The sequence below is a fragment of the Pecten maximus genome, unplaced genomic scaffold (genome assembly GCF_902652985.1).
Source record: "Pecten maximus unplaced genomic scaffold, xPecMax1.1, whole genome shotgun sequence".
NCBI classification, from domain to species: Eukaryota; Metazoa; Mollusca; class Bivalvia; order Pectinida; family Pectinidae; genus Pecten; species Pecten maximus.
Genome location: NW_022982831.1, coordinates 1 through 27,868, shown reverse-complemented (window position 1 = coordinate 27,868; position 27,868 = coordinate 1). Strand labels below are relative to the sequence as shown.

General features: G+C 35.8%; 1 protein-coding gene and 5 non-coding genes across 6 annotated transcripts; 4 read left to right on the top strand and 2 right to left on the bottom strand.

The window, feature by feature from the left end:
• The first annotated feature begins 360 nt into the window (after positions 1 to 360).
• On the top strand, positions 361 to 16,806 carry LOC117321009. The gene is made up of 24 exons (XM_033875489.1): positions 361 to 531; positions 1,044 to 1,109; positions 1,409 to 1,418; positions 3,095 to 3,160; positions 3,794 to 3,868; positions 4,037 to 4,099; positions 4,263 to 4,325; positions 4,489 to 4,551; positions 4,759 to 4,821; positions 4,985 to 5,047; positions 5,211 to 5,273; positions 5,481 to 5,543; positions 6,075 to 6,170; positions 7,054 to 7,131; positions 7,712 to 8,103; positions 8,506 to 8,941; positions 9,363 to 9,600; positions 9,996 to 10,531; positions 10,983 to 11,195; positions 11,868 to 12,125; positions 12,422 to 12,528; positions 14,461 to 14,711; positions 15,250 to 15,501; positions 16,260 to 16,806. The coding sequence occupies exons 5-24, from the start codon at positions 3,817 to 3,819 to the stop codon at positions 16,804 to 16,806; spliced, it is 3,897 nt and encodes a 1,298-aa protein (XP_033731380.1). The 5' UTR covers positions 361 to 531; positions 1,044 to 1,109; positions 1,409 to 1,418; positions 3,095 to 3,160; positions 3,794 to 3,816.
• A 1,085-nt stretch (positions 16,807 to 17,891) lies between these two features.
• Trnak-cuu lies at positions 17,892 to 17,961 on the top strand. Its single transcript has one exon. It is a non-coding gene; the product is annotated as a tRNA-Lys (tRNA).
• Positions 17,962 to 18,256: 295 nt separating this feature from the next.
• Positions 18,257 to 18,346, bottom strand: Trnay-gua. The gene is given in 2 exon segments: positions 18,257 to 18,292; positions 18,310 to 18,346. It is a non-coding gene; the product is annotated as a tRNA-Tyr (tRNA).
• Positions 18,347 to 19,758: 1,412 nt separating this feature from the next.
• Positions 19,759 to 19,831, top strand: Trnak-cuu. Its single transcript has one exon. It is a non-coding gene; the product is annotated as a tRNA-Lys (tRNA).
• A 5,827-nt stretch (positions 19,832 to 25,658) lies between these two features.
• Positions 25,659 to 25,731, top strand: Trnak-cuu. Its single transcript has one exon. It is a non-coding gene; the product is annotated as a tRNA-Lys (tRNA).
• A 294-nt stretch (positions 25,732 to 26,025) lies between these two features.
• On the bottom strand, positions 26,026 to 26,115 carry Trnay-gua. The gene is given in 2 exon segments: positions 26,026 to 26,061; positions 26,079 to 26,115. It is a non-coding gene; the product is annotated as a tRNA-Tyr (tRNA).
• Between the last annotated feature and the right edge of the window lie 1,753 nt (positions 26,116 to 27,868).

Below are 27,868 nucleotides of genomic sequence, written 5' to 3'. Positions count from 1 at the left end.
GCACATTATTACACGATTCTTGATAAGATTATTTTCATAAAACTATTTCTTTTTATATGCCTAACATTACATTCGGCACCATGCATTTTGTGATAAAGATATTAACTTTTAGATTCATAAGAACATTTGTGATAAAGATATTAACTTTTAGATTCATAAGAACATTTGTGATAAAGATATTAACTTTTAGATTCATAAGAACATTTGTGGTTTATAATTATGTGCGTAGTTATTACTTCCCTACACAAGAAATTGTAGAGGGACTATATATCTTTTTTTTTCTCGTCATTATATTGCTGAAGCAATTTCAAGTATGCTTGTTTATTCCATTGATGTATCAAAATAGTATTTTGTATTTATTTCAGCGTTACGTACTCCTGTTTAATGAAGGAAGAGAACTTGTGAGGAAGAAGACAAGTGAGAGAGGGCTTAATCCAGGTCAGATCAGGCAGCTCTTGGCAGGCCCACAAGATCCTCAGGCCCTTCAACGCTTGATGAAAAGGATTTCATCGCCATCAAAAGTTGAACCAAGTAAGAAATGTATTAATATGCAACTATGTATAAATTAATATATAGTCTTACTATCAATTCTGCTTTATCCATTAGTATAGCCTGAATGAAAGTGAGAATTGTGTTCTTGGTGAAACAATCAACGCATTAGGATATTAATAACATAGCGAATGATTAGTATCAATCTAAATCACCAAAACAAAGACATCTGGCATAGTTTTGTGCTCGACTTACTGAGCTGAAGAGAAGATTTCTCTAGCCGAGAAGCATTTGCAGCTAGTATCAACCAAGATTATCTACATAATGTTCAGTTGCAAAAACTATTTCTTAATAAAAAAAAAAAAGAATAAAAAAATATTTTCCTTTTAATTGGCATTATAATTTATATGATAAATATGTGTTATTACTTTCTTGATTAAAGTGTCATCTGTGCAGTCCTGTTGTGAAAAGAACATTTTATTTATATGTTTCTATATATTTACCGGTATATCAAATCATAATAGATGCTAATCATTTGTTTCTTTAATTTCTAGACATCCCAAGCAGAGATGACAGAGAGCTGGTGGCCTGTTTAGAGGAATACGAGTCGGTCGCTTCAAGTAAGTATTAATAATAATAAAGTCTATAATGATCAAAAGAAAATAATTAAATTAAATTGTCTTTTATACTCGAAAATTTTTCGAAAATAAGTTCAAAAAGCCAAGCCATAACATAGTGTCATGACAAAAATTTGTTTAAGGGAAAACTTGTATCACTTCTGTAGGTTTATATTTTTGAAATTTTGTTAATGTAATAGCATATCGTACCATCATAGTATGTGTATTCATTTCTTATTGACTTCTCTTAGCTAAGCAGTTTAATATTGAACCTATTTTTGTTTTCAAATTTAATATGATAGCCTGGTTAAGGTAAGTAATTGATTTCTAGTGCCATGAGTTGTAAGACTTCGAAACCATCAAAAAATTCTTTAAAATCCATCATCTGTCTTACTACCGTTTAACGCGTTATAAATCTATGTATTTAAAGCTAACTAAAAGGTCACTTCATTTATTTAACTATTAGAAATATTATACTCTAATATGCACAAACATAATATTTCATGGCACTGGAAAATTGTATATACATATACACTGTATATAGTTTCATTCTGTGTGCTAAGCATAAGTATAAATGCTTTACTTTACTTTGTTGCTTGCACCAAGCTTTAATATCATATCTTTCACAATCCTTGACTTTTCCGTATACCTTTCCTAATCCGGGCTTTAATTTGCTTTTTGAATTCTGCCTCCACCTCGACTTGCTGATATCTGAGTATGTGTGTACTATCATTTTGTGGGTGCTTAACAATCGTTTAAAGTATATAGGTATTGGTGGCTGTAGCTTAACATCTGGTGTGTGCTGTGTAATGGTGTTGGTCTGATCTTTTCTTTTTGGAATTGATACTCTACTTGTATAATTAAGTTACTTTACATTTACTGAACTTATTATTAATACTTACATTTATAATTGAAACTTCTTCAGTTTGCACAGATCCATAAATGTTAATTTTTATTATTCTACTGTGTCTCTTTTTAAGAGATGTTAATTTTATATACTTGACTTTAATTTCATCATAGTTACTAATCATATAGTCAGCCATATGCAACCACAAATAATTTTAGCTGAAAGTCAAAGGTTGTCACCTTAACTTATATATATATATTACCATAAGTTGTGTATATAACCTATAGTAGACACGTATACACAAGTTACCTCATTTAACAGTTACCATCTCCTTAGCATGAACCTCAGGTACCTTCAGTCTAGCACCTTTTGATTTATTTGTTGTCATGTACAGGTTGTAATATGTACATTAAACTACACTTTACATGGCACGACATGTATAGTTATATATTGTGAAAAATCCAGTCATTTGTATGGGTGATGCCAATCTTTTGTGTGTTTGTTAGTAAGATTGAATTGTATATTACCTGTATCTTTTGCCACTTTGCATGTATTTCATTGATATTGTGTGCTAGAACTCCATGTGCATGTGTGATGGAATACTTCCACATGCATATAAATTTCCAAAATTTATAAATATGCTATTTGCTAAATGTGATAAGAAACATTATTTCAGCATTAAATGATTTGCATTTTTTTATTCAGCCATTGTCAGATGGCATTTAATCAGTATTTAATCATTATATGCTTTGAGGGATTTTCTTAATTTTTTTTTACAATTTTCTGTCACTATCAAACTTATAAGCATAGTAGAATAATTAATTAATCATGAAGATGAGAGAGAAAGTTTGAACAAACTTAAGTTTGCATACATGATTAAAACCTTTTAGAAAATCAAAATCAATTTTTGTTAAACCATAAACCATAAATAGCACAAAATGTTGAGCCTGAAATATTGACGTGAGTAAATATATTTTGAAATGATTTTATTATAACATAATTGAAATCATTGATAATCTAATTAATTATGAGTGGTATCATTCAGTAAACTTTTTCAATGTAATTTTGGCAGTTTTTATTTAATTATGATAAATCTTGTGATTTGTGATATTATGAGTTGAAATTTATTTCTGTATTTCAGGTTCCAATCAACCTTTATCAAGTGCAGTGGACTCCACACCAAATCTATGTACAGTTTCAAGACAACGTACGATATTCACTAATGTTTTTTTATTGTATGCTTGAAAATTTATCAAATTCTCATTGGCTGAATCCCATACATGTGGCCAGTCCATAAAAACTTGTAATCACTACTTATCAAGAGAATACTGCGTCAGTTGTCCCGTCACAATAAAGGCATCAATTGTCATGTTAGCTTAACTCCGCATGGAGGCTCATACTGGCAAATGTGAATTGCACAAAAACTTGACAAATGTACCAATTATGATAGATACTTGAAGGAATTTGACATCGATTGAGGTACAGATTTTCCTAAGCCGAGCATTCTATTTTACAATAATAACTTAATTCTGATTTTATTGTAGAAACAATGATAAAACAGTTATGGGCTTTTGTGCTGGTAAATATGATGTGATAGGAACCCGAAAGAATGATATTGACCTGGGCTTCACCTCGATTGATATAATTCTTTCAGGTTCATATCTATCTTATTTACCAGCACAAAAGTCTGATAATTGTAAGATAATTACTGTTTTGCATTAGTCAGTAAATAAAAAGATGAATTTTTGAAAACTAATAAATGAAAGTTTAGATATTTACATTAAGTATATGTTAATTGTAAAAAAAAAAAAAAAAAAAAAATTCTGAATTAAATTTTTAGTTTTCCAAGGCAAAGAGGTAACCATGGCTCCCCCTGATTCTAATGTCCTCCAGACCTCAACTGTAACACGTCCAGGTAAATGATTTATTTAAACCATAATCATCCTTTTGTGTTAACCTTAACAATGATTATTATATTGCTGTGGTGATGATGTTGATGATGATGATGATGATGATGATGATGATGATGGTGCTATGATGATGATGATGATGATGTGTAAAGTTTGTTTTTATTTATTCACAGTTTCCCAAAGTAGAGAGATGCCCCTGGCTCCTCCTTTGAAAACATCAACAGTTACACGTCCAGGTAAATAAAAATAAAATTTAGAAAAAATAAAAAAAAAATAACATAATAATCTATGTGTTAACATAGCAATGGTTACTATATTGCTAAGATGATGATGATGATGGTGCTATGATGATGATGATGATGATGATGATGTGTAAAGTTTGTTTTTATTTATTCACAGTTTCCCAAAGTAGAGAGATGCCCCTGGCTCCTCCTTTGAAAACATCAACAGTTACACGTCCAGGTAAATAAAAATAAAATTTAGAAAAAATAAAAAAAAAATAACATAATAATCTATGTGTTAACATAGCAATGGTTACTATATTGCTAAGATGATGATGATGATGGTGCTATGATGATGATGATGATGATGATGATGTGTAAAGTTTGTTTTTATTTATTCACAGTTTCCCAAAGTAGAGAGATGCCCCTGGCTCCTCCTTTGAAAACATCAACAGTTACACGTCCAGGTAAATAAAAATAAAATTTAGAAAAAATAAAAAAAAAATTAACATAATAATCTATGTGTTAACATAGCAATGGTTACTATATTGCTAAGATGATGATGGTGATGGTGCTATGATGATGATGATGATGGTGCTATGATGATGATGATGATGGTGCTATGATGATGATGATGATGATGATGTGTAAAGTTTGTTTTTATTTATTCACAGTTTCCCAAAGTAGAGAGATGCCCCTGGCTCCTCCTTTGAAAACATCAACAGTTACACGTCCAGGTAAATAAAAATAAAATTTAGAAAAAATAAAAAAAAAATAACATAATAATCTATGTGTTAACATAGCAATGGTTACTATATTGCTAAGATGATGATGATGATGGTGCTATGATGATGATGATGATGATGATGATGTGTAAAGTTTGTTTTTATTTATTCACAGTTTCCCAAAGTAGAGAGATGCCCCTGGCTCCTCCTTTGAAAACATCAACAGTTACACGTCCAGGTAAATAAAAATAAAATTTAGAAAAAATAAAAAAAAAATAACATAATAATCTATGTGTTAACATAGCAATGGTTACTATATTGCTAAGATGATGATGATGATGGTGCTATGATGATGATGATGATGATGATGATGTGTAAAGTTTGTTTTTATTTATTCACAGTTTCCCAAAGTAGAGAGATGCCCCTGGCTCCTCCTTTGAAAACATCAACAGTTACACGTCCAGGTAAATAAAAATAAAATTTAGAAAAAATAAAAAAAAAATTAACATAATAATCTATGTGTTAACATAGCAATGGTTACTATATTGCTAAGATGATGATGGTGATGGTGCTATGATGATGATGATGATGGTGCTATGATGATGATGATGATGGTGCTATGATGATGATGATGATGATGATGTGTAAAGTTTGTTTTTATTTATTCACAGTTTCCCAAAGTAGAGAGATGCCCCTGGCTCCTCCTTTGAAAACATCAACAGTTACACGTCCAGGTAAATAAAAATAAAATTTAGAAAAAATAAAAAAAAAATAACATAATAATCTATGTGTTAACATAGCAATGGTTACTATATTGCTAAGATGATGATGATGATGGTGCTATGATGATGATAATGAGGAGGAGGATGATGGTGCTATGATGATGATGATGATGATGGTGCTATGATGATGATGGTTATGATGATGATGGTGGTTAAATCCTGGATTGGCTTGCCGTTCTTTCTGTTTATTTTTTTAATAATGACTTCAAGTATATTTTTGTTTAAAATGAATTAATCAATTTCTATTTTCTTATGATTTCTGGTTATCTAAAAAAACAAAACAAATGGCAGCTATTTCCTTGCCTTTGACTGGTGGATATACAAAAATGTTAAGTTTCAAAAATTGTATTTATTTATTTATTTATTTAGTTTTTTTTTGCAGTCATTGTAATAAAAGATACTGAACAAAAAACTGCAGATGAAACTTTATTGGATTCTTTTAATCCATGTGTAATAACTGAATTATTGTTGTTAATATTGCAGCTCATGCCCAGGCTGTACATTTTGAAGAGCTGTCTCCTGCTCCAACTGTACAGTTAGCGCCTTTCCAGGAAGCATCCCCTGTGACATCTAGTCCTGGTATGTAGTATAAAGTATCTTGTGGTAATCTCACTCTATTATTTATTCATGCACCCATGTTTATCCAGTACCTATATTAAACCAGATTATATCAAAATCCTTATTGAGTATTTAAGATACCTTTTTATGTTTATCACATTCTTTAAAAGAATATTTGTTTAAAAGTTTGTCAGGGCTATTCCTGTAAAATCCAACCATGGACATAAGCTATTTATTCTTGAGTTAGTTAGGAAGTTTTACTGGAAAGCTTCAATACATAAAGCTTGCATAAGATCTCTATTTTAATTAAAGGCTATTCCAGTAAAACATTTACCCCACTCCAGGACTTCAGGGTTTTTTAGGGATACCACCTATGGAATGTTTTAAACTAATTACATAGAAGCTCTAGGAAGGAAATCCATCCATGGATAGAAGTGATTTAATCTTGAGTCCTGGGGTTTATATTACATAAACCTAAAAAGATATATACTAACTTGCCATCATATTTGTTCAATTTATAGGCATGATTATGAGATATTGTTAAAGTTAGGATATGTTCTTAAAGTTTATAAGATATCTTGTAGCTTCATTAGATATATTGTACTATATTTAAGATATCAAATATATTTAAGATATCAAATAAGAAATTTTGTCATTTGGCATGTAAGATATCCTATGTTACATATAACTTAAATGTTATATGTATATCTTTTATGATATTTAAAAATTGAATTTAATATCATTTTAAGACATATTTCTTACATATATTGATGTTGTATAACATATTACATATCTTGTACGATTTGTAGAGATATCTTATATTTTGAACAACATTTCAAAGTTAATGCATTTATTTGTTGTTCACTAAATGTATAGATTGGCTAATGTGAAATATATTTTACAGTTGATGAGCTGTTGGTGGAGCCACCTGTTCAAGTTCCCAGCACATCTCAGCCAACATTACTTACATCCACATCAGTTGGTAAGCTAGATGTAACACACCTTGTTTGACAAGATTGCAGGAAATAGGTTCTATATTGGAGATTGGCTTCAAGTCCAGGTATTAAAGTAGTTGAAAAATATTTACTTATTTTTTCTAATATTTTTCAACTGCTTTGAAGCAGACCTGGACTTGAAGCCAGTCTCCAATATGGAACCTGTCTTAAGATAAATTTCAAGTGCAATGTAGATATTAAAACTCTTTAAATCATATACCTGATATCTAATTTATAAAATTATATATATATGATATAATAATGTTTGTCTAATTGATATATGTTAAAGGTATCTTATATGAAAATTCAGTTTTAATATGACATGTTCAAATATCGCACTAAGCATATGATTATCTGATCTGGCACCATGTGCAATTTTAAGTAGGATATTTAAGATACAATATATAAAAGATATCTAGTCCAAATTAGATAATTGTTATGCTAAATCAGATAGCATATGATGTCACAATAGTGTTACTACACATGCATCTTACCATATAATGACATGGTCGAAAACCATTACACAACAGTTATATGGTTAAATTATTTCATTTATTTAATTTTCAGAACCTGTTTTGTATGAAAAATGGAGGACGACTCTACCCAAAGTTGATCACCAATGGGTGTCGAGGACATTTTTTTGTCTCAACTCGAACAACAAGATGGAGTTCAAATCCGACAGGGTTTCACAACTTTGGAACGACCCACCACAGCCAAGTCTGTCAGGCAACACCAGGAGCCGAGCAGACCGGTATTTTGGTCACCGGCTTTTCCTGTGGATGCCTGTTAACATTTGGGGTGTCCAGTTGCACTGCCCACACGTATCTGAGGACAGCATCATCTGTGATGGAATATTAACACGTGCAGGGATGCATCAAAAGACCAGACTTGTTGTTGATGTTGACTGTTTTTATAACATGGGAGCAGAGTACCTGCGCTGCTCTAAATGTTGTAAAAAGGTAAGCATCTTGTAGTGTCTTTTATATGTGTATGTCATGTGATTCATTTTACAATATGACATCCATCTAGACAAGATAAAAAAAGAACAAACGCAAAAAAAAAACAGAAAACGTTTAAAAGTGGACATCAAATGAGAATGTGAAAATTGCAATGATCAATATTCAAAACTGAAGATTGCAAACATGACAAATGTTAACTCTCGTAGTGTTTAGATACTTTTGCCTACCAGTGTTATGTATGCTGTCACTAGAATTTGGGGCATTCATTGGCATGGTTATAAACCGAGCAAGGCTTGAAATCAACATGAATGATTGCTTGTACCTATTGTTGAAATCAATAGAGTTTATACTATTAAGTCTCAACTGACTGTAACCATTTCAAATATTGGTGTTTTCTTACAGATGGTTGCCTGGGCACACAACATTGTGTCACAGCTGGACAGAGACAGACAACTATTGTTTCCTGCAATCCTGACTGCAAAGTATTCTTGCGACAAGAAGGTGGTGACTTTGTTACGTCAGAGAGGACTAGGGAACAGCAGCAGTATGGTGCAGAAACAGCTGGAGGAATTACATGGTGAAATGTACCTGCGCAAGGTTCACCATTACCTTACAGCATGTAAAACCTTCATGGCCGCCAGCTCTTCAGGACTGATATCAACAGGAGTCACTGAAGAGCCTCCACACCAAGCTCCTGTGCCACAACACAGATGGCTGATGAAAGTCTACCAGCTAGATGTTCTCCAGCGTCTGGATTTCATCAAGGCCTCCATCACCTCTTTGTTTGGTAGTGTACTGAAGCTAGACTCGACCAAGAAGATCACCAAAAAGTTGGCGGGTATGTACTAAAAGGAACTCCAATGGGGTAGTTGTTTAATAAGGTTCCTTAATTTCAATGTGTAGCTGATATTTACACACCTATTTAAAGCAAAATGTATAGATAATACATGATTAGTATCTTACAATACAAGGTTTGTTTTGGTGGGAAACTTAGGAAAGCCAAAATGACGATATATTACAAAAATAATATTTATTCGGATGGTGCATTGGTAACACACTTGTCTTTCACCAAAATCTCTTTGATTGTACTGAACATGGTCGGGCAGTTCAAGATAAGTGCTTAAGGTCCTATGATCATGGATAAAAATTATGAACTGCTTTCAGATTTATCCAACTCATGAACATTAGATCATATATTTGTATATTTTGTTTTTCACTGTAGCTGCTTGTTTTCTAAATCAATACTTTTTAAATTACAGGAAAGAGTTCAAAGACTGCAATGTGGGCTACCAATGTGGGTAATGAGCACGGTCAAGTGATCATGTCCGTCTTGACTGCTAACGAGGGTCAGGGCCTTGCGAACATGATAACTGGACTATGTCAACGGTACATTGAGGCCAAAATTGATCCACCACGTCTGCTGTACGTCGACAGAGATTGCTGTGACAGCAGCTGTGTCCTGAAGTACTTCAGCAACTGGCCATATCTCCTTGTGAGGTAAAATATCCACACTTTACAAAAATGAAAACTCAAATAACATTTCAGTTCAGATAATGTTTGTCAAGGAAAAGACTGAATATTCATATCAAATTAGTCTTAAATTAACTTTTAAAATAAAGCAAATTAAAACAAGTAGAAGGTATGGCTAAAATATTGAAAATGATAAATAATTGTTTAAACCCTTAAATGTAAGTATGGTGTTGTTACAATCAATGTCACCGATGTGTAATCCTGGTAAATACTAGCTCGGCTAGAGAGATCTTCTCTTTAGCTCGATTGGTTGAGCGTAAGACTAGTAAGCCAGAAGTTCCAGGTTCGATCCCTAGCGGAGGCATTGATTTAAATTCAATTAATCATGTGCTCTGTTACATATGTATTAATCTTTTTAATAGGTTGGACATCTGGCACTTCATGCGGAGATTGTCTGTTGGCTGCACAACTGATGCCCATCCTTTGTATGGCATCTTCATGAGTCGTCTGAGCCACTGTATCTTCAGATGGGAGGAGGAAGATGTAAATCTTCTGAAGAAAGCGAAGAGAGCAGTGATGACTCAGCAACACATACCTGATCCATCGGAGGCAGACGTTGTGCGCCACATCAAGTCTGACGAGCTGGCCTTACACTGTCGTAGGGTGACCAGAGGGACAAAGGAAACCACTGAGCTGATCAGCGCCCTTATCATGTCCATGGATGGTGACAAGGGACTAGACATCCTTGGAGTACCTTTGTTTGACAGTGTCAGGATGCAGGAAATTTGGGCTAAGCAGTCGCCGCATGTAGCTTGTCTCCAGGATCCTGATGGTGTTCAGCTGTACACCAAAGTTGGCACTGTCAGGAAAGGTGGTGTGCTGTTGCCCAAGTACCGTTGTGCCAGAGGTTCCACTTCACTGGAGAGTTTTCATCTTCACCTGAACAGGTTTATTCCAGGTAAAAAATCATAAAATCATTTATTCTTGGATATATCATAAAAGCTAAAAATCATTTGGTTCAGGTTTTCATTTTGTTCAACGTCCGACTATAGCGTAAACCACTTAACCACTCGACCACCATGGCCCCAGTTATTCAGTATACCAACTATATGTTTGTCTATTTGGTTTTAGTCAGGCTGTTCTTCATTATCTAAATCACAGTCAAATAGAATATATAATGATAATCTTAATACATTGCTCTTAGACTGTAAACAGTGCATAACAAAATTAGTACTGTATGTATAATCTCTTGAGAGTTGACAACAATTTCTTTGGAATATTCATGTTTTAAATGTTTTATACTAAAAGGCATTCAGTGGTGGAAATATATAATGTGTTTGAGCAGATAATATTATTTTTCAGTCTAATATCTGTTGAATGTATTAATCTAATTTTAAATTCTGTTATAGGTACTCTTGCAAGCGACGTAAACTTCCAGGTTTACATGCTGGATGGCATTTATCGCTGGAACCAGGACAGACACAGAGTGGCAACAACTGAGCGGGAAGGGCAAGGGCCGCTGTCATATGATGGTAGTTTGCGCCACTCTGTTAACCGTCTATCACAGGAAATCCTGGGGAAAGACTTGAGTGCAAACTTGGCAGTACCTGGAACGTACACAGGTACATAGAATAATTTCTTTTTATGCTTTACTGTGGCGTCTGGCATCCATCGTCAACAATTGACTTCTCAGAATTTAAGCAAAATTGATAGGAAGCATCCCTGTGTGGCTGGTATTCAAATTTATACAAATGATGTGGCTGACCCCAAGGAGCCTCAGGGATTGGGCAAAAGCGAGCATTTTGACTATATTGGTATGAAAGACTTAACCATATATAGAGTAACAGAGCACACGATTAATTAAATTCAAATCACTGCCTTCACTAGGGATAGAAACTAAGACCTCTGGATTGCTAGACTTTATGCTAGTATTTACCGAAGTTACAGAGGATTGCTGGGCATCAAATGATTAACAAACACATTCATGGTGTGAAAATAGTGGTCTTCGTTTCAATGTTTTTGGCTGGAATTGGTGCAAAATTCTTTTACTTAACAGAGGAACGAATGTAATTATTGTGACAGCACTGGTGTGAATGACAATTAAGATTATTCAAATGAAGGATCTTAACCTTCTTTCATGGCCACATGAGTCAAATATCCTGAGATATTATACATGTAAAGCAAAGCTCACTTTTAAAGATTCTGTAGGTTTTAGCATGAAAGCTCATTTGTCATGGGTAGTTAAAATATCCCTATAAATGGTATTAATATTATATTTCTTTTTTATATTTCAGGTGAACTCATCGGCTTGGAATATTTATATTCTCAGTCAACTGGTGTCCCTGTGCAATACCTGGCGACAGTCAAATCCATTGAGGAGGATACCATGGAGGATGAGGAGTCTCGTGAGGAGGATGAAGGGTTTGAGGAATCCTTGGTCTTTGAGGATCTGACCATCCCTTCATTGAAGGCAGCAGCACCTCAAACAGCAACTCCTACCAAGCCCCTCTTGGAGATCCCAACAGAAGAGGAGTACCAGGAGCTAGTGAGAGGTTTGTATTAATCTTATACCAGAACAGGATCTAATTGCCTTTATGGTCCAGGAATCACCTGTGTGGACTTCGCATATATTTCCTTGAATGTGTGATGAACAAGGCTTATGATAGAAAATGGAGAAAGATGATCCTACAAAACACATATCTCCATGGGGATGCATTAAGCTAATTATAAAGTTACTAAGTTACTTTATGTATTTCATTCATATTGAAGCAATTAAAGAGTACAAGGTACTGAAATTAATATATTTTTAAGAAAATGATCTTAATAATAATTAATTTTGTGGTTACAGATACACAACACACCGAACTCCAGCTGAACGTGACACCAACTACTGAACAGTCTGAGCCTCGTCAAGAGTTGTCTCCTGTCACTAGTGCAGAAACTGTCCCCGATGATGTGAGTATTAGATGCATTCTACATGTGGTATAAAATTATAGAACCAGTATATATCTAAGTATCTTATGGTTTTTTTTTTTTTCATTTTTTACGTGGTTGTCATAAATCTACTCAATATAACAGCTTCAAAATTCATTATGGACTTAACAGGCTTTATTTAACTCCATTTGCTAAAAGAAAAAAACAATGAAAGGTTAAGCACTTATAATTTGGCAGGTTTTAAACAATATTTTGTTTCACCTTCTTCAATTCCTTTGATCTCAGTGCAGTATCATCACATCACAATTGATTGTCAGGCCATTATACACTAGTAACAAATGAAAATAAAATACATGAGTAATTTCACTTGATAACTGGCTAATTAAAAAGAGTAGAGTAGATTAGAGTAGGGTAGAGTAGGGTAGGGTAGGGTAGGGTAGGGTAGAGAGTAGTAGAGTAGGGTAGAGAGTAGTAGAGTAGGGTAGAGTAGAGAGTAGTAGAGTAGGGTAGAGTAGAGAGTAGTAGAGTAGGGTAGAGAGTAGTAGAGTAGGGTAGAGTAGAGTAGAGTAGAGAGTAGTAGCTCGGGTCTCGTCGGGTCGCGTCGGGCGACGCGTCGTCAGCCGTCGACAGTCGCCTTCTCGTCCGCGGTTCGTCGCGTCAGGGCGCGGGTCGGGTCCGTGTCGGGTCGCGCGTCGTCGCGTCGTGGTCGCGTCGCGGGTCGCGTCGCGCAGTCGTCGCCGCGTCGTCCGTCGCGTCCGTCGCGCGTCGTCGCGTCGGGTAGGGTCGGGTCGGGTCGCGTCGCGTCGCGTCGCGTCGCGTCGCGTCGCGTCGCGCCGGGTCGGGTCGGGTCGCGTCGGGTCGCGTCGCGTCGCGCGTCGTCGCGTCGGGTCCGGTCGGGTCGCGCGTAGTCGCGTCGGGTCGCGCGTCGTCTCGTCGGGTCGCGTCGGGTCGCGCGTCGTCGCGTCGGGTCGCGCGTCGTCTCGTCGGGTCGCGTCGGGTCGCGTCGGGTCGCGCGTCGTCGCGTCGGGTCGCGTCGCGTCGGGTCGGGTCCCTTCGCGTCGGGTCGGGTCGGGTCGCGTCCCTTCGCGTCGCGTCCCTTCGCGTCGCGTCCATTCGCGTCGCGTCGCGCGTCGTCGCGTCGCGTCTCGTCGCGTCGCGTCGGCTCGGGTCGGGTCGGGTCGCGTCGCGTCGCGTCGGGTCGCGTCGACGTCGGGCACGCGTCCCTTCGCGTCGCGTCGCGCGATCGTCGCGTCGCGTCGGGCCGCGTCCCTTCGCGTCGCGTCGCGCGTCGTCGCGTCGCGTCGCGTCGGGTCGCGTCGCGTCGCGTCTCTTCGGGTCGGGTCGGGTCGCGTCGCGTCGCGTCGGGTCGCGTCGCGCCGCGCGTCTTCGGGTCGCGTCGCGTCGCCTCGCGTCGGGTCGTGTCGCGTGTCGTCGCGTCCCGTCGCGTCGCGTCGCGTCGCGTCGCGTCCGGTCGCGTCGCGTCCCTTGGCGTCGCGTCGGGTCGGGTCGCGTCGCGTCGCGTCGGGTCGCGTCGCGTCGCGTCGGGTCGCGTCGGGTCGGGTCGCGTCGCGTTGCGTCGCGTCGGGTCGCGTCTCGTCGCCTCGCGTCGCGCCGGGTCGGGTCGGGTCGCGTCCCTTCGCGTCGCGCGTCGTCGCGTCTCGTCGCGTCGGGTCGCGTCGCGTCGCGTCGCGTCGCGTCGGGTCGCGTCGCGTCGCGTCGCGTCGCGTCGCGTCGCGTCGGGTCGGGTCGGGTCGCGTCGGGTCGCGTCGGGTAGGGTAGAGACTAGAGTAGATTAGAGTAGGGTAGTGTAGAGTGTAGTAGAGTAGAGAAGAGAGTATTAGAGTAGAGTAGAGTAAGCATAGTATGGTAGAGTAGAGAGTATTAGGGAAGAGAGTAGTAGAGCAGAGTAGAGTAGTATTAAAGCAATAAACTATTAAATTATTTTTATTTCAGAATGACCTTGATCCTGATAACGTGCCTGGCTACTCCCATGTCTGCAACCTGGCCAGTTTCCTGGTGACCCTGAGAGAGCAGGCCACTGGCCTCAGTACAAACCAGGCACTCAATGTCATCAGGCTGTGGGATTCTTTGTCAGACTTTGACAAAACCAGGACACGGTTTCCCCAAAGGTTCTCGTCAGCTGGGTCAGGACGCTTCAAAAGCCCGAAGAAAAATGTGGCGCTAGGAGTGACCAGTATAGAAAGGTAATTATAATACTTCTAACAGTTCTTTGAGGGACCATAGTAGAGTTAATTCATGCCCTTTCAGTCAATAATCAAAATTGTTATGCCTCCTTAAAAATAATTTTAACAACATTTGCATTTAAAATTTACTCTTTACACTGTTATTGCTATCCAAATGAATTGTTACTTGGTGAGGTTACAGATACTATCATACTGAACTCTCAAGTGTAATTTGGAGGACGTTATCAACAAAGGGGGAAGGACGAGACACAATTTTTCTTTATTCTTGTGTTACCGAAATATTCTTGAAAAATAAATTAAACTGTCTTTTTTTGGTGTCTATGGTCGATATTGATGCCAGAGCTTTGCAAACAAATGTCATTTTCATTTTGTGCGCTAGCATGTTTGTTTGCAAAGCTCTGGCATCTATATCGACCAAAGACACCAAAATAAGACAGTTTAATGATTATATTTACATTCTAGACATATTCGTTTTGTTATTTTTGAAAATTAAAATTGATTATAGCTGGTCATGTGCATTTACTTTGTTTATTTGTAGAGCTGTCCTTGGGCCAAACTCCACCAGAGCAAACTGGCCAGATTGCAACAGGTATGTGGAGGCTACTGTGGAGAAGTTGTTGCTCTGCTACCCAAGTGACAGGCGTATCAAGAATGCTCCATTCATGTCACGATGGACACTAATCAAGGAAGGCTATTCCAGGATCCAGTTCCTGATTACATCCAGCAGAAGGGTCCTGGATAGCACTGATATTCAGCTTCCGAGTCTCAACCAGAAGACTATTCAACAGTGGTAAGTTTAATGACCCATTGCATGAAATGTATGATTGAGACAACTTTTGTATTGCATAGAAAACGTTCTTTGTCAACTGTGGGCATGCTACCATATACACAGTCTGTGGTATTGTCTTTTCCATTAAATTTATCTTCTCAACCTCAGAACTCCAAAATCAATAATTTCCATCTATTGTTGGATCTCCATCCTATTACTTCTATGTAATCAATCAAATAAATGTTATAGTTGGTACCTATATTAAACTTAGGAGTCTTGGGGTAGATGTTTTACTTGAATGGTTTGAAGTAGAATCTCATGGCTATTCTAAAGAAATCATCATGGTATAATAAGTTGTAACAAGAATGGTTTCAGCCTATTTTAACTGTGACCTTTATGTAGGTCATGATTATTCATTGACCTAACTTGGTAGCTCTTCTTCCCAGTATAATTCAGGCCAAATATCAGGTCTCTGGGGCTTTCTGTTATTCATCAGAAGTCATTAATAGGTTTAAATATACTTGACCCCTGTGACCTTGAATAATGCCAAGGTAATTAACTTGGACAACATTCTCAGCCCTTCCTCCCAGCATGCTGCAGGCCTAATACTGGTTCTCTGCGACTCTTGGCTGTTTAAAGGGCTTTTACTTAGGGCTTTTGGGAGCCATTAATAGGCCTTCGGGCAGGTGAGCTAACAAAATTGAGAAAATTCTCACATTTATGTTGAACACTTTATTTGATTTAAACAAAAATCATTTACAACTAATTCTTTGCTTTAGGTACAACAAAAAGGGGAAGGAGAGGGATCTCAAGATCCTAATGCAAGGCATTGATCTTCCATCAGCTTCTATGACTGGACAAGGAGCACCAGCACCAAAACCGAAGCCAGTGTCTTTGCAGTCTGGACAGACTCCTCCCTTCCGGTTTCAGTGTCCACCTGATACTGCTGGCATGGCCAAGCTAAAGAAAAGGATTGTAAAAGCGCCATTAACACCAGCTTTGCTACGGCCAATCCTCCCTATGCCTTCTTCACCTGCCTCTGCACCTGTACAGTTCCAAGTGATAGTGACACCACCACTGCCCACATCAATGGTACCAACTGTACAGCCAGGACAGAAGAGGAAAGCTGTGGATGCAGGGATGGCCAAGAAAAGAAAGACCGCAACTGTCAAGTGCCCTAAGTGTGGAGAAGAGAGAACACCTCCCACTCACCAACAATACATGGGCTTCAGATACTGTGGGAAGACAGGGACAAGTTCCTTTGATGAATGGAGGGCAAGTTTGAAAGAAAAGGGTGTTGCCAGGAAAAAGAAAGATCCGCAGTAGAGCCATGTGGAGTCTGCAGAAGGGCAGCCAGTTTCAACAGTAAAGCCTCCTCAGTCATCTGTTGCTACCATACATTTATATGTAGGACAATTTGTGGAGCAAGAAATGGTAGCAACAAAAGCCATAAAATTTTTTAATGCTGCCTGCTGTATGACAAATATTTCTTTCAATATTGTGATACAGTAGAAGGTTCCAAGCCCTTGCAAAAGCAGAGGAAACTTTTTTATGACTTTCTTAACTTATTCCAAATCTGTCATATATGTTGATATTTCTATGAAATTGAGTAAACAAATGTTGGTTTTTCATAAATCTGAGTCATATAGCAAGTTCTGCAAAGAAGAAAAAGCTTCCATAGTTCAACTGGAAAGAACAATTTCCTTCTTTTTGGAAAGAGATCCGAGTTCAAATCTCGGTGGAAGTAATACATATTTGCAGTTCTTGATATTTTGTAACTATTGTCATCAAATGGATATGTTCTTAACAACATTTCTGTTTGAAAAGATCAAAAGAAAAACAAGCGAATGACTGAAAAGAAGATTGAATGAACTAGTTAACACCTATAGAGTGTGTTTCATAGAAAATTTGTTCGAAAAGATCAAAGATCATACAGATTTTCTATGAAACACAAACTCTATATGTGTTAACTAGTTCATTCAATCTTATTTTCAGTCCATCATTTGTTTTTCCTTTCTTTTCTTCAATTTTTCTTTTTTCTTCTTCTTTCTTCTCTCTCTCTCTTCTCTCCCTTCTGCTTTCTTCTCAGTCCTCTCTTCTTTGTCTCTCTTTCTTCTTTTCTTCCACTTCTTTCTTCTCTCACTCTTCTTTTTTCTCCTCTCTTTTCTCCTCCCTCTTTTCTCTCCCTCTTCTTCCTTCTCTCCCTCTCTTCTTTTTTCCCTCCCTCTCTTCCCTTTCTTTTTTCTTCTCTCCCTCTCTTTCTTCTTTCTTCTCTCCCTCTCTTCTTTCTTCTCTCCCTCTCTTCCCTCTCTTCTTTCCCTCCTTTCTTTTCTTCTTTTCTCTCTTTTTCCCTCTTTTCTTTCCTTTTTTCCTTTTTTTTATGGTTCAGCTGTGGAGACTAATGGGCTATGGCCTTAGCTCAGTCGGTAGAGCACGAGACTCTTAATCTCGGGGTCGTGGGTTCGAGCCCCACGTTGGGCGTCAATTTTTATTGCCCGTAAATCTCAATGATATTATTTAGCTTATATATAGCTTATATTTAGTTGACAGGAAGTTACACTATGTAGCTATCAACTACACATGAAAAGTCGTCTGCACAACACGTTTCCGAATTATCGTTAAGCAAGTATTATAGCAGAATTCTTTTACAATATATAGTTCTTCGAAAACGTGGAAAAAAGCGTTTATATGAGAGTTAAACGAGGGGCATATAATGTATTAGTTTTGTTTCTGTTCTCTCTAGCAATAATTAGTTAAAAAGAAAGAGGAAAAAAAATCCCGCGAGCCGGAGTCGAACCAGCGACCTAAGGATAGCTTTGAGATTTACCACTACAGTCCTCCGCTCTACCAACTGAGCTATCACGGGTGACATACATCCTTAATGAGACATTTTTTCTAAACGTCCATCAACTCGAATGGCAAATAATCAGCGACCAGGAAGTTGACGTTCCGATATGGATCTATCTCACGAAAATCGGACGAGTAACGCCAATAGATTAACAAATGTCAAATAGTTTAGCCAAATTTGATTCTCACATATCCAATGAAATAATGAGATATCATCTGCATTGACACTTCTTGGTGAAAAATAGAATTGCTAAAAACATTGCCTACTTTACAGAGGTATTAAAAAAGGATGAAGACCAATGACATACAATGTGACTACAATTGTCAGTAAATAAAACAACTTTATCGACAATGTTGCCATAAAACAATGCCTATTGTCTCTGCAATTTTATTCAATCTATTCAATCGGAGCAATCACATAGTTCGTACGTCTTACAGTATATGCGTCGGTGGTGTAACGGTCAGTCGATCCGGGTTCGACTCCCGGCCGACGCACATCACATATATATTTTTTTGGTTATCATCCTCACGTTTCTAATGATAATGGTTTAAAGTATTTTGATGCATCTATCGTCCTAAGGTATTTCAAAATATTCGAAATGAAATTGATACATTCACAGCAAAGCAATAAAGTCGGTAAACAGACATCATGTATACGGTTTTTTTAAGATAAATCTTTATCACGTACTTTCCACTGAACTGCCCAGCGATAGACTTGAGTTTTACATTTGATTCAGTACTAAACTCTGAGTTAACTATCCACTCCGTCTGTCTTCTTTATGAGAACATCATAGACCGAAAGATTAAACGCAGTAATATTCAACGAAAGTGACAAATGTCTGGATGAGTTGTCCAGTTTAAGGACAAGTAAGTGAATCAAACAATTTCAAAGGTAATAGCCGCGACGGAAACGCCTCTCGGCAATTTACTAATATACTAATCCGCTGAACAGGTATCGACGCATCATCAATTGTATTTTGTTGTTGTTTCCTTTCGTTATTACATTCGCGAACAATTTGTTGCATTTGATGTAGTAATCACAGTTACACAAGTGTTAAACCTCTGCGTTCACACGTTAGAACTTTTTTTTCAGAATCCGCTAGAACTTCCATTTTCTCCAATTTTATACTGAAAGGTATTAATCGTCCACCAGGATTGTTGATTCACTTGTCAAATATGCCTTATACATACGGGATAAATATGGCGGGAAATCGTAACAAAGACCTAGATATTGGCGGGAAAGAGGAGCCAGCGTAGAAAATGCAGGTAACTATACGTTGACAACACCAATAGCATTGTTCTTTCGATATCTGTCGGATATTAATCTAATCAATACATATCGAAATACTTTCCAAAGTGTAACTTTGTTTTCATTTATCATTTGGAATTGTTTACGCATCGAGAGTAGTAAACAGTAAATGTTTAATAACAGCCCGGCTAGCTCAGTCGGTAGAGCACGAGACTCTTAATCTCGGGGTCGTGGGTTCGAGCCCCACGTTGGGCGTCAATTTTTATTGCCCGTAAATCTCAATGATATTATTTAGCTTATATATAGCTTATATTTAGTTGACAGGAAGTTACACTATGTAGCTATCAATTACACATGAAAAGTCGTCTGCACAACACGTTTCCGAATTATCGTTAAGCAAGTATTATAGCAGAATTCTTTTACAATATATAGTTCTTCGAAAACGTGGAAAAATTTTGAATTAAACGGTATTTCAGTTTTGTTTCCTACAAAATTAAAAAAAGGAAAAAAAATCTTACGATTCAACACGCTAAGTTGCTTTGAATTATCAGTTCCGCCACAACGAGTTTACGGTACATACATCTTAAGGTTTTCTAACGTCAACTCGATGCAAATACCAAATGACTCATATGTATCATATCAAACGATCGCCAATTTAAAAATATAATTTTATCCAAATTTCATTCATACAAATATAGTTCTGCATTTGAATTCATACATCGTCTAGGTAGAAATATTATATTTGGTTATTCTTTCATTTTAATAACTAACGAAATATTACATATACCAGTCAATTCGATGTATAACATTCAGTCAAAGCAATAAATCGAGTCTTGTTTAAGATAACAACGAATCGAACTCCAGTAAAAGCATTTACTTTGGTTACATATCTCGTTACTAATGATTAGGTTTACTATTTAGATTATCCAAGTTTATCATTATTCAAAATGAAATGATAATTCAACTAGCATTCATGTTAAAAGTTATTAAAGATTAATACGGTATTTTTCATTTATCTATATAATCTGCCACGGATGGCACTCACATATTTTTTATCCTTATATGAACTTAACAACTATTCGGCTAAGAGCTAGAGAACATTCTAACGAGATTTCTAATATTTGAGTTTCGATATAATCTTCAACAAAGTACTTATGTAACTTGTAAGTATGATTTAGAATTTTAGAATAGCAGAGCGAAAGTAAATTTCCGCCCGTAGCTAGTGAAGCGATCGCTAACTCGGGGTGGGTCATCATTGTTTGTTAATTTTTCTTGCGAATTAAATAATTCTATATTGTTAATTATTGAGGATCAAAAGTGCTAACCAAGAAGCTTGCAAACACTTGAGATCTTATATAAGCAAATTCTTTTACTAATATTTTGAGTGAAAGTTTATATGGAGTAATAATGTAGTTGTTTTAAGTCTTCTGATATTGTTAAAGATATGAAAATCACCATACCGATAATACTTTTGAATTACAATTCTCTTCATTATAAATTTCGAATACTTTATCATTTTCACAAGATCATAACAGAATACGGAATTAGTTCGAATATCTTCGGAAAAGACGTAACCAATGTACATATTGCAAACTACAATTTATCTCACTTTCATAATGAGTAGTTCATGACTTGCAATAAATTGAAACTTTTCTTAGGTATAAAAAAGTTAATAATGCTACAATGGTTAAATGTATAAATCAGTTTCGCAGTTTTCGTAAATTATTCGAAATTTTTCATTTTACGAATATATATTACGTAAGACGGAGTATAAGCATGATGTTTCGATCTCGCACAACATATTTTTGTATTCACTTTTCAGTAATATTTTAAATTAACTTATTTCAAGTTAAATATGATGAATCAAATTCGGTTCATTCGTTAATAATGAAAACGTTTTTTTTAAAAAATCTTAAGCCGCTTCACGACCTAGTGTTGATAACTTTGATTACAAGTCTTTAATACTACGTTACTTTTAAATATAACGAGTAACACAATTCACAAGTGACAATCGATTGTCTTTGATCATTGCATAAGATCAAGTATACATGTAAATTCGGTATTTACAATCATCGGAGAACATCTGTGATTTGTGTAGATCCTACATTGCCCGCTTGGTAAGATTTTTTACAGATCGAGATTAAATATTTCAGATTAATTAGATTGTCACAGATTGTACCTTCAAATGTTTTTCCAAATTTGCGAAATTAATCAATCAACTAGTATAAGCTCGCAGACGAGTGTAACTATTGTTTCATATACATTGTTTCGAATTTGATTTACTCATATACTACTAAGTTTCCAAGTGAAATATTTAATCATTTAATGTAAGCACGAAATGTACGGTTTTAACAGACTCTTTCTCGTTACGGATCTAGGTTGGTCGCCAGTGTCAATTTTTATCCGTTAATCTCAATGATATTATTATTATATAGCTTATATTATGGAGTTACACATGTAGTTAATAACTTGCCGTTTGCCAATTTTATACGAATATATTCCAGATTTTATTCACTTGTCAAAGCAAATCGTATTAATATGGGAAATCTTACGAGAAATGTATTAGTTTGTTATGTCTAGAAAATAATTAGTTAAAAAAAAATTTCTGTTATCGTCGTGATAATATTAATATATCAATCTTCAAATAATTTCATATCTATGTCCAAGTAGAACAGTTTTAAAAGCCTTGAATTAGCTCAGTCAGCGCAGAATCCTTATCCGAGTCTGTCACAGTTGGCGTACATATAACCATTTTAAATAGTTTACAATTGATTGCTAATAATGAAAAGAATCTCGAGGATATTGGTAAATACACAGAATTGCTCAAAATTCAATGTCTTAATATTATAGAATTTTACAATCAATTGAAACATGGAAAGTATTATTTAGTAAAGCAAAGATAGTTTGATGTTGCTTAAAAATTGTTATTAAGAGATAAATCGCAGTCGAACCAGTCGAAGTACTTGAATTTACCAGTCACGCATGTAAATACAGTGACACCTCAAACATTTAAAACTCTGTTCTTCAATTATTATCATCATCGAGAATTCACGATTTTGTGATCTTTAGATCGAGACGCTAGTTAAAATGTCAAATATTTGCACTTCCGCACCAATCAAATATATTTGGTTTTCACTACTTCTTGAAAATATTCTAAAATATTTGATTTCTTTGATATATAAATTAGAAATGCAACTTGCTTCTTTCATGAGAACTAAACAAAATTACCAATATTATTACTTTTTTAATAAATTTATCAATATTACTAATCAGCATAGCTTGATTTTACATTTATTCAACTCTGTGTATTATGATCCTCGTTTCGTCCCATACAAATATTTTGTACAACAGTTAAGAGGTTGTAATATTTAAGAAAGTTGTAAGATTCAAGATATGCCAGGTTAGCAATTACGAAAACATTAAATGGAAAGCATGCAAAACGGTTTTAAATATTTAAATTCTGAACGCCCTATTGATTTTATTGATTCTATTAACTGTTCCACATTTATTTTTTGATCTAACGAAAATTTAAATACAATTTATAGTGTCATGTTTGATTTGTATGTTTTGAAGAACAAATTATTATATGTAGCCGATAATCGACTTTAAAATGTAACCTCTTACAGGATACCATTAATTTATTGATTTTTTTTTCCAATTTTTAATTAATTGCATTTGTTGATTATTGCATGAATACCTAATAGGTAACAATATTCAAAGTTTCATTATACGGTAGAAGATAAATCGAAGCATTTCACACAAACTTGATTAACTACGGTATTGCGTTGAATTCTACAATATTCCAATTGTTTTAGATTTTAGAATTTTGTTTAACCAATTGTTGATTTGAAACGTAAATGTTTAAACTCTGGTCAAGTTGACTTTCCGAATCTGATCTTCATTTCGTCATTTCACCAGGTATAGTTCCAAATTTTTATTGCTAACTAAAGATATTATGTGGGAAATTTACAGACTGATATTGGAAGGATCCAACTAAATACGTGCAAACATTACGTTACAACAATACATTTTATTCATCTTCGATATTTATCTATCGAAACTTTGAAATATTCCAAGTTAACTTGTTTATTTATCATTATATGTTTTCACGATTTAGAAAGTAAATTTTAAACAGCCCGGCTACTCATCGTAGAAGACAAGAATCTTACGGGTCGGAGTCCAGCGACGTTGGTCTCAAATTTTATTGCCCAAATCTGCATGATATATACTTATAAGCTTATTTAGGTACAGGATTACACTAGAAATTCACAGAAAATCCGTTACAACCGTTTCCAATATCTTAGAATAATGCAAATTATTTCAATATATCTTCCGAAGTGAAAATGGTTTTTATGGATTAACACGAGATAAATGTATAGTTTAATTCAATTCTCTAAATTTAATAATTATAGCAATATTCCCCCAGCCGGATCGAACTATGATAAGGACTTAATTCATAATCTTCGCTATACAACTAATTTATTACGGATAACCTTAGTACATTTCTAAAACATGAACTCATGCAAATACTACAGCAGATTAGTCACATATGGATCATTTCAGAAAATCAGATAACGCAATAGTTAACAAATGTTAAAGTTATCAATCGTCAATTCACATATTCGATATAAGTTATCGTTGCATTGAACTTCGTTGAAAAATGATTGAAAACTTCCTACTTACACAGTATTATATTTGGATGTACATCAATGCAATAAATGTACTATTTTGATCAATAATCATAAGTTTATCAAAATATTCCAAATAAATAATCCAATCCGCAATTTATTCAATTATTATCGGAAAATCCATATTCGTATTTACAGTATTGACACGGTTTTCGTATCGCTCCGATTCGACTCGACGCTATCACATTTATTTTTTTGGTTACATCCTCTCAATATATTTCATATTTTGGAATGCATCATGTCCTAAGAATTAAAATATTAATCAATTACATCACGCAAAAAAGGTGCTAAATCTATTCGGTTTTAGATAATCTTTATCACGTATTTCACGAACATGTCAGCGGATAGTCGAGTTTACCATTGATTCAGATTTAATTTAATACGATCTACGAACGCCTTCGCATTTACTATATAATCCGAAGGATTAACGAGATATCAATTGTATTCAAGTCTGTGTTTTCGTTAATCCAAGTATGTTCAAACATTTAAAGTTTACGCACGAAACGCTTCGACAATTTCACTAAACTAATTCGCTTCAAAATCACTCATTTTGAATTTTTGTATTTTCTATTCGTTAGTTTTCCCTAATCAATTTGTTCTTGTAAATTGCAAATACAAGTTAATTGCGTATAAGTATATAATGTACGAATTGACGTTGACGCTACAAATTATATTGGTTTGCCTAGGTATTTATTTTAAATACATACCATATATTCGAATTACTAATGGATAAATGTCGGATATGTTTCCGCTAAATGTAAGTGTTGTGAGGACTTGATGTCGGATTTTTGAGACACTGCGTAATTTATCCAAATCATGAATATAGCTTTAAGTAATTTTTTAAGAATCAATGATTACAGCATGAATTCTAGAACAAAAAACCAGTTAGTAAGAAAAAAGCGTTAGCTTTCGGTTCATATCAATTCATCTGGTGACTGTTTTGATTTTGACGAAAACATATTTAGTTATAACCATGATTTGTTGCATTTGATGTAGTAATCACAGTTACAAAAGTGTTAAACCTCTGCGTTCACACGTTAGAACTTTTTTTTCAGAATCCGCTAGAACTTCCATTTTCTCCAATTTTATACTGAAAGGTATTAATTTGTCCACCAGGATTGTTGATTCACTTGTCAAATATGCCTTATACATACGGGATAAATATGGCGGGAAATCTTAACAAAGACCTAGATATTGGCGGGAAAGAAGAGCCAGCGTAGAAAAAGTAGGCAACTATACGTTGACAACACCAATAGCATTGTTCTTTCCACATCTGTCGGATATTAATCTAATCAATCCATATCGAAATACTTTCCAAAGTGAAACTTTGTTTTCATTTATCATTTAGAATTGTTTACGCATCGAGAGTAGTACACAGTAAATGTTTAATAACAGCCCGGCTAGCTCAGTCGGTAGAGCACGAGACTCTTAATCTCGGGGTCGTGGGTTCGAGCCCCACGTTGGGCGTCAATTTTTATTGCCCGTAAATCTCAATGATATTATTTAGCTTATATATAGCTTATATTTAGTTGACAGGAAGTTACACATGTAGCTATCAATTACACATGAAAAGTCGTCTGCACAACACGTTTCCGAATGATCGTTAAGCAAATATTATAGCAGAATTCTTTTACAGTATATAATTCTTCGAAAACGTGGAAAAAAGCGTTTATATGAGAGTTAAACGAGGAGCATATAATGTATTAGTTTTGTTTCTGTTCTCTCTAGAAATAATTAGTTAAAAAGAAAGAGGAAAAAAAATCCCGCGAGCCGGAGTCGAACCAGCGACCTAAGGATAGCTTTGAGATTTACCACTACAGTCCTCCGCTCTACCAACTGAGCTATCACGGGTGACATACATCCTTAATGAGACAGTTTTCTAAACGTCCATCAACTCGAATGGCAAATAATCAGCGACCAGGAAGTTGACGTTCCGATATGGATCTATCTCACGAAAATCGGACGAGTAACGCCAATAGATTAACAAATGTCAAATAGTTTAGCCAAATTTGATTCTCACATATCCAATGAAATAATGAGATATCATCTGCATTGACACTTCTTGGTGAAAATAGAATTGCTAAAAACATTGCCTACTTTACAGAGGTATTAAAAAAGGATGAAGACCAATGACATACAATGTGACTACAATTGTCAGTAAATAAAACAACTTTATCGACAATGTTTGCCATAAAACAATGCCTATTGTCTCTGCAATTTTATTCAATCTATTCAATCGGAGCAATCACATAGTCGTACGTCTTACAGTATATGCGTCGGTGGTGTAACGGTCAGTCGATCCGGGTTCGACTCCCGGCCGACGCACATCACATATATATTTTTTTGGTTATCATCCTCACGTTTCTAATGATAAAGGTTTAAAGTATTTTGATGCATCTATTGTCCTAAGGTATTTCAAAATATTCGAAATGAAATTGATACATTCACAGCAAAGCAATAAAGTCGGTAAAAAGACATCATATATACGGTTTTTTAAGATAAATCTTTATCACGTACTTTCCACTGAACTGCCCAGCGATAGACTTGAGTTTTACATTTGATTCAGTACTAAACTCTGCGTTAACTATCCATTCCGTCTGTCTTCTTTATGAGAACATCATAGACCGAAAGATTAAACGCAGTGATATTCAACGAAAGTGACAAATGTCTGGATGATTTGTCCAGTTTAAGGACAAGTAAGTGAATCAAACGATTTCAAAGGTAATAGCCGCGACGAAAACGCCTCTCGGCAATTTACTAATAAACTAATCCGCTGAACAGGTATCGACGCATCATCAATTGTATTTTGTTGTTGTTTCCTTTCGTTATTACTTCCGCGAACAATTTGTTGTTTTCGCATTTCTCAAAAGATACGCAGTATTTTAGTTTCAAAGTTTACTTTATGTATGTAAGTGTTTATGTATGTATGTGTGTATCTGTGTGCTACCGCTTCAAATCATATTGTGTATGGCCAGGGGTGGTATTTTTGTACAATAAGTAACCATTTTGATAAAGCTCATATAGAAATGTCATAATGACTTTTCCGCTTACACTGGTAAAGGGATGTTGAAGAGGACTGTGGATGTCTTGGAATTTCTTGGGAGAGTAACCACTCCGATAATATGTATACACAGAATATGAAATCTAGCTTTCACCCGAGGTACGTTCTAGAAGAAACTAAAATGCGAGGCATGCATTGTCAGAAAAAAAAAACCAATTGGATTAAACTACAGAGTCGTTAGCGTTTCGGTTCATATCAATTTCATCTGGTGACTGTTTTGATTTTGACGAAAACATATTTAGTTATAACCATGATTTGTTGCATTTGATGTAGTAATCACAGTTACAAAAGTGTTAAACCTCTGCGTTACACGTTAGAACTTTTTTTTTCAGAATCCGCTAGAACTTCCATTTTCTCCACTTTTATACTGAAAGGTATTAATTTGTCCACCAGGATTGTTGATTCACTTGTCAAATATGCCTTATACATACGGGAGAAATATGCGGGAATCTTAACAAAGACCTAGAAATTGCGGGAAGAGAGCAGCTAAAAGTGGCAATACGTTGACACACAAGCATTTTTTTCAATCGTCGAATAAATCCA

Bases quoted from the DNA above. Each gene is read 5' to 3' on its own strand.
- LOC117321009 (XM_033875489.1), top strand. From the start codon at position 3,817: ATGGCTCCCCCTGATTCTAATGTCCTCCAGACCTCAACTGTAACACGT. The intron at 11,196-11,867 runs GTACATAGAATA...TTTATATTTCAG, and splicing joins AGTACCTGGAACGTACACAG to GTGAACTCATCGGCTTGGAA. The intron at 14,712-15,249 runs GTAATTATAATA...GTTTATTTGTAG, and splicing joins GGAGTGACCAGTATAGAAAG to AGCTGTCCTTGGGCCAAACT.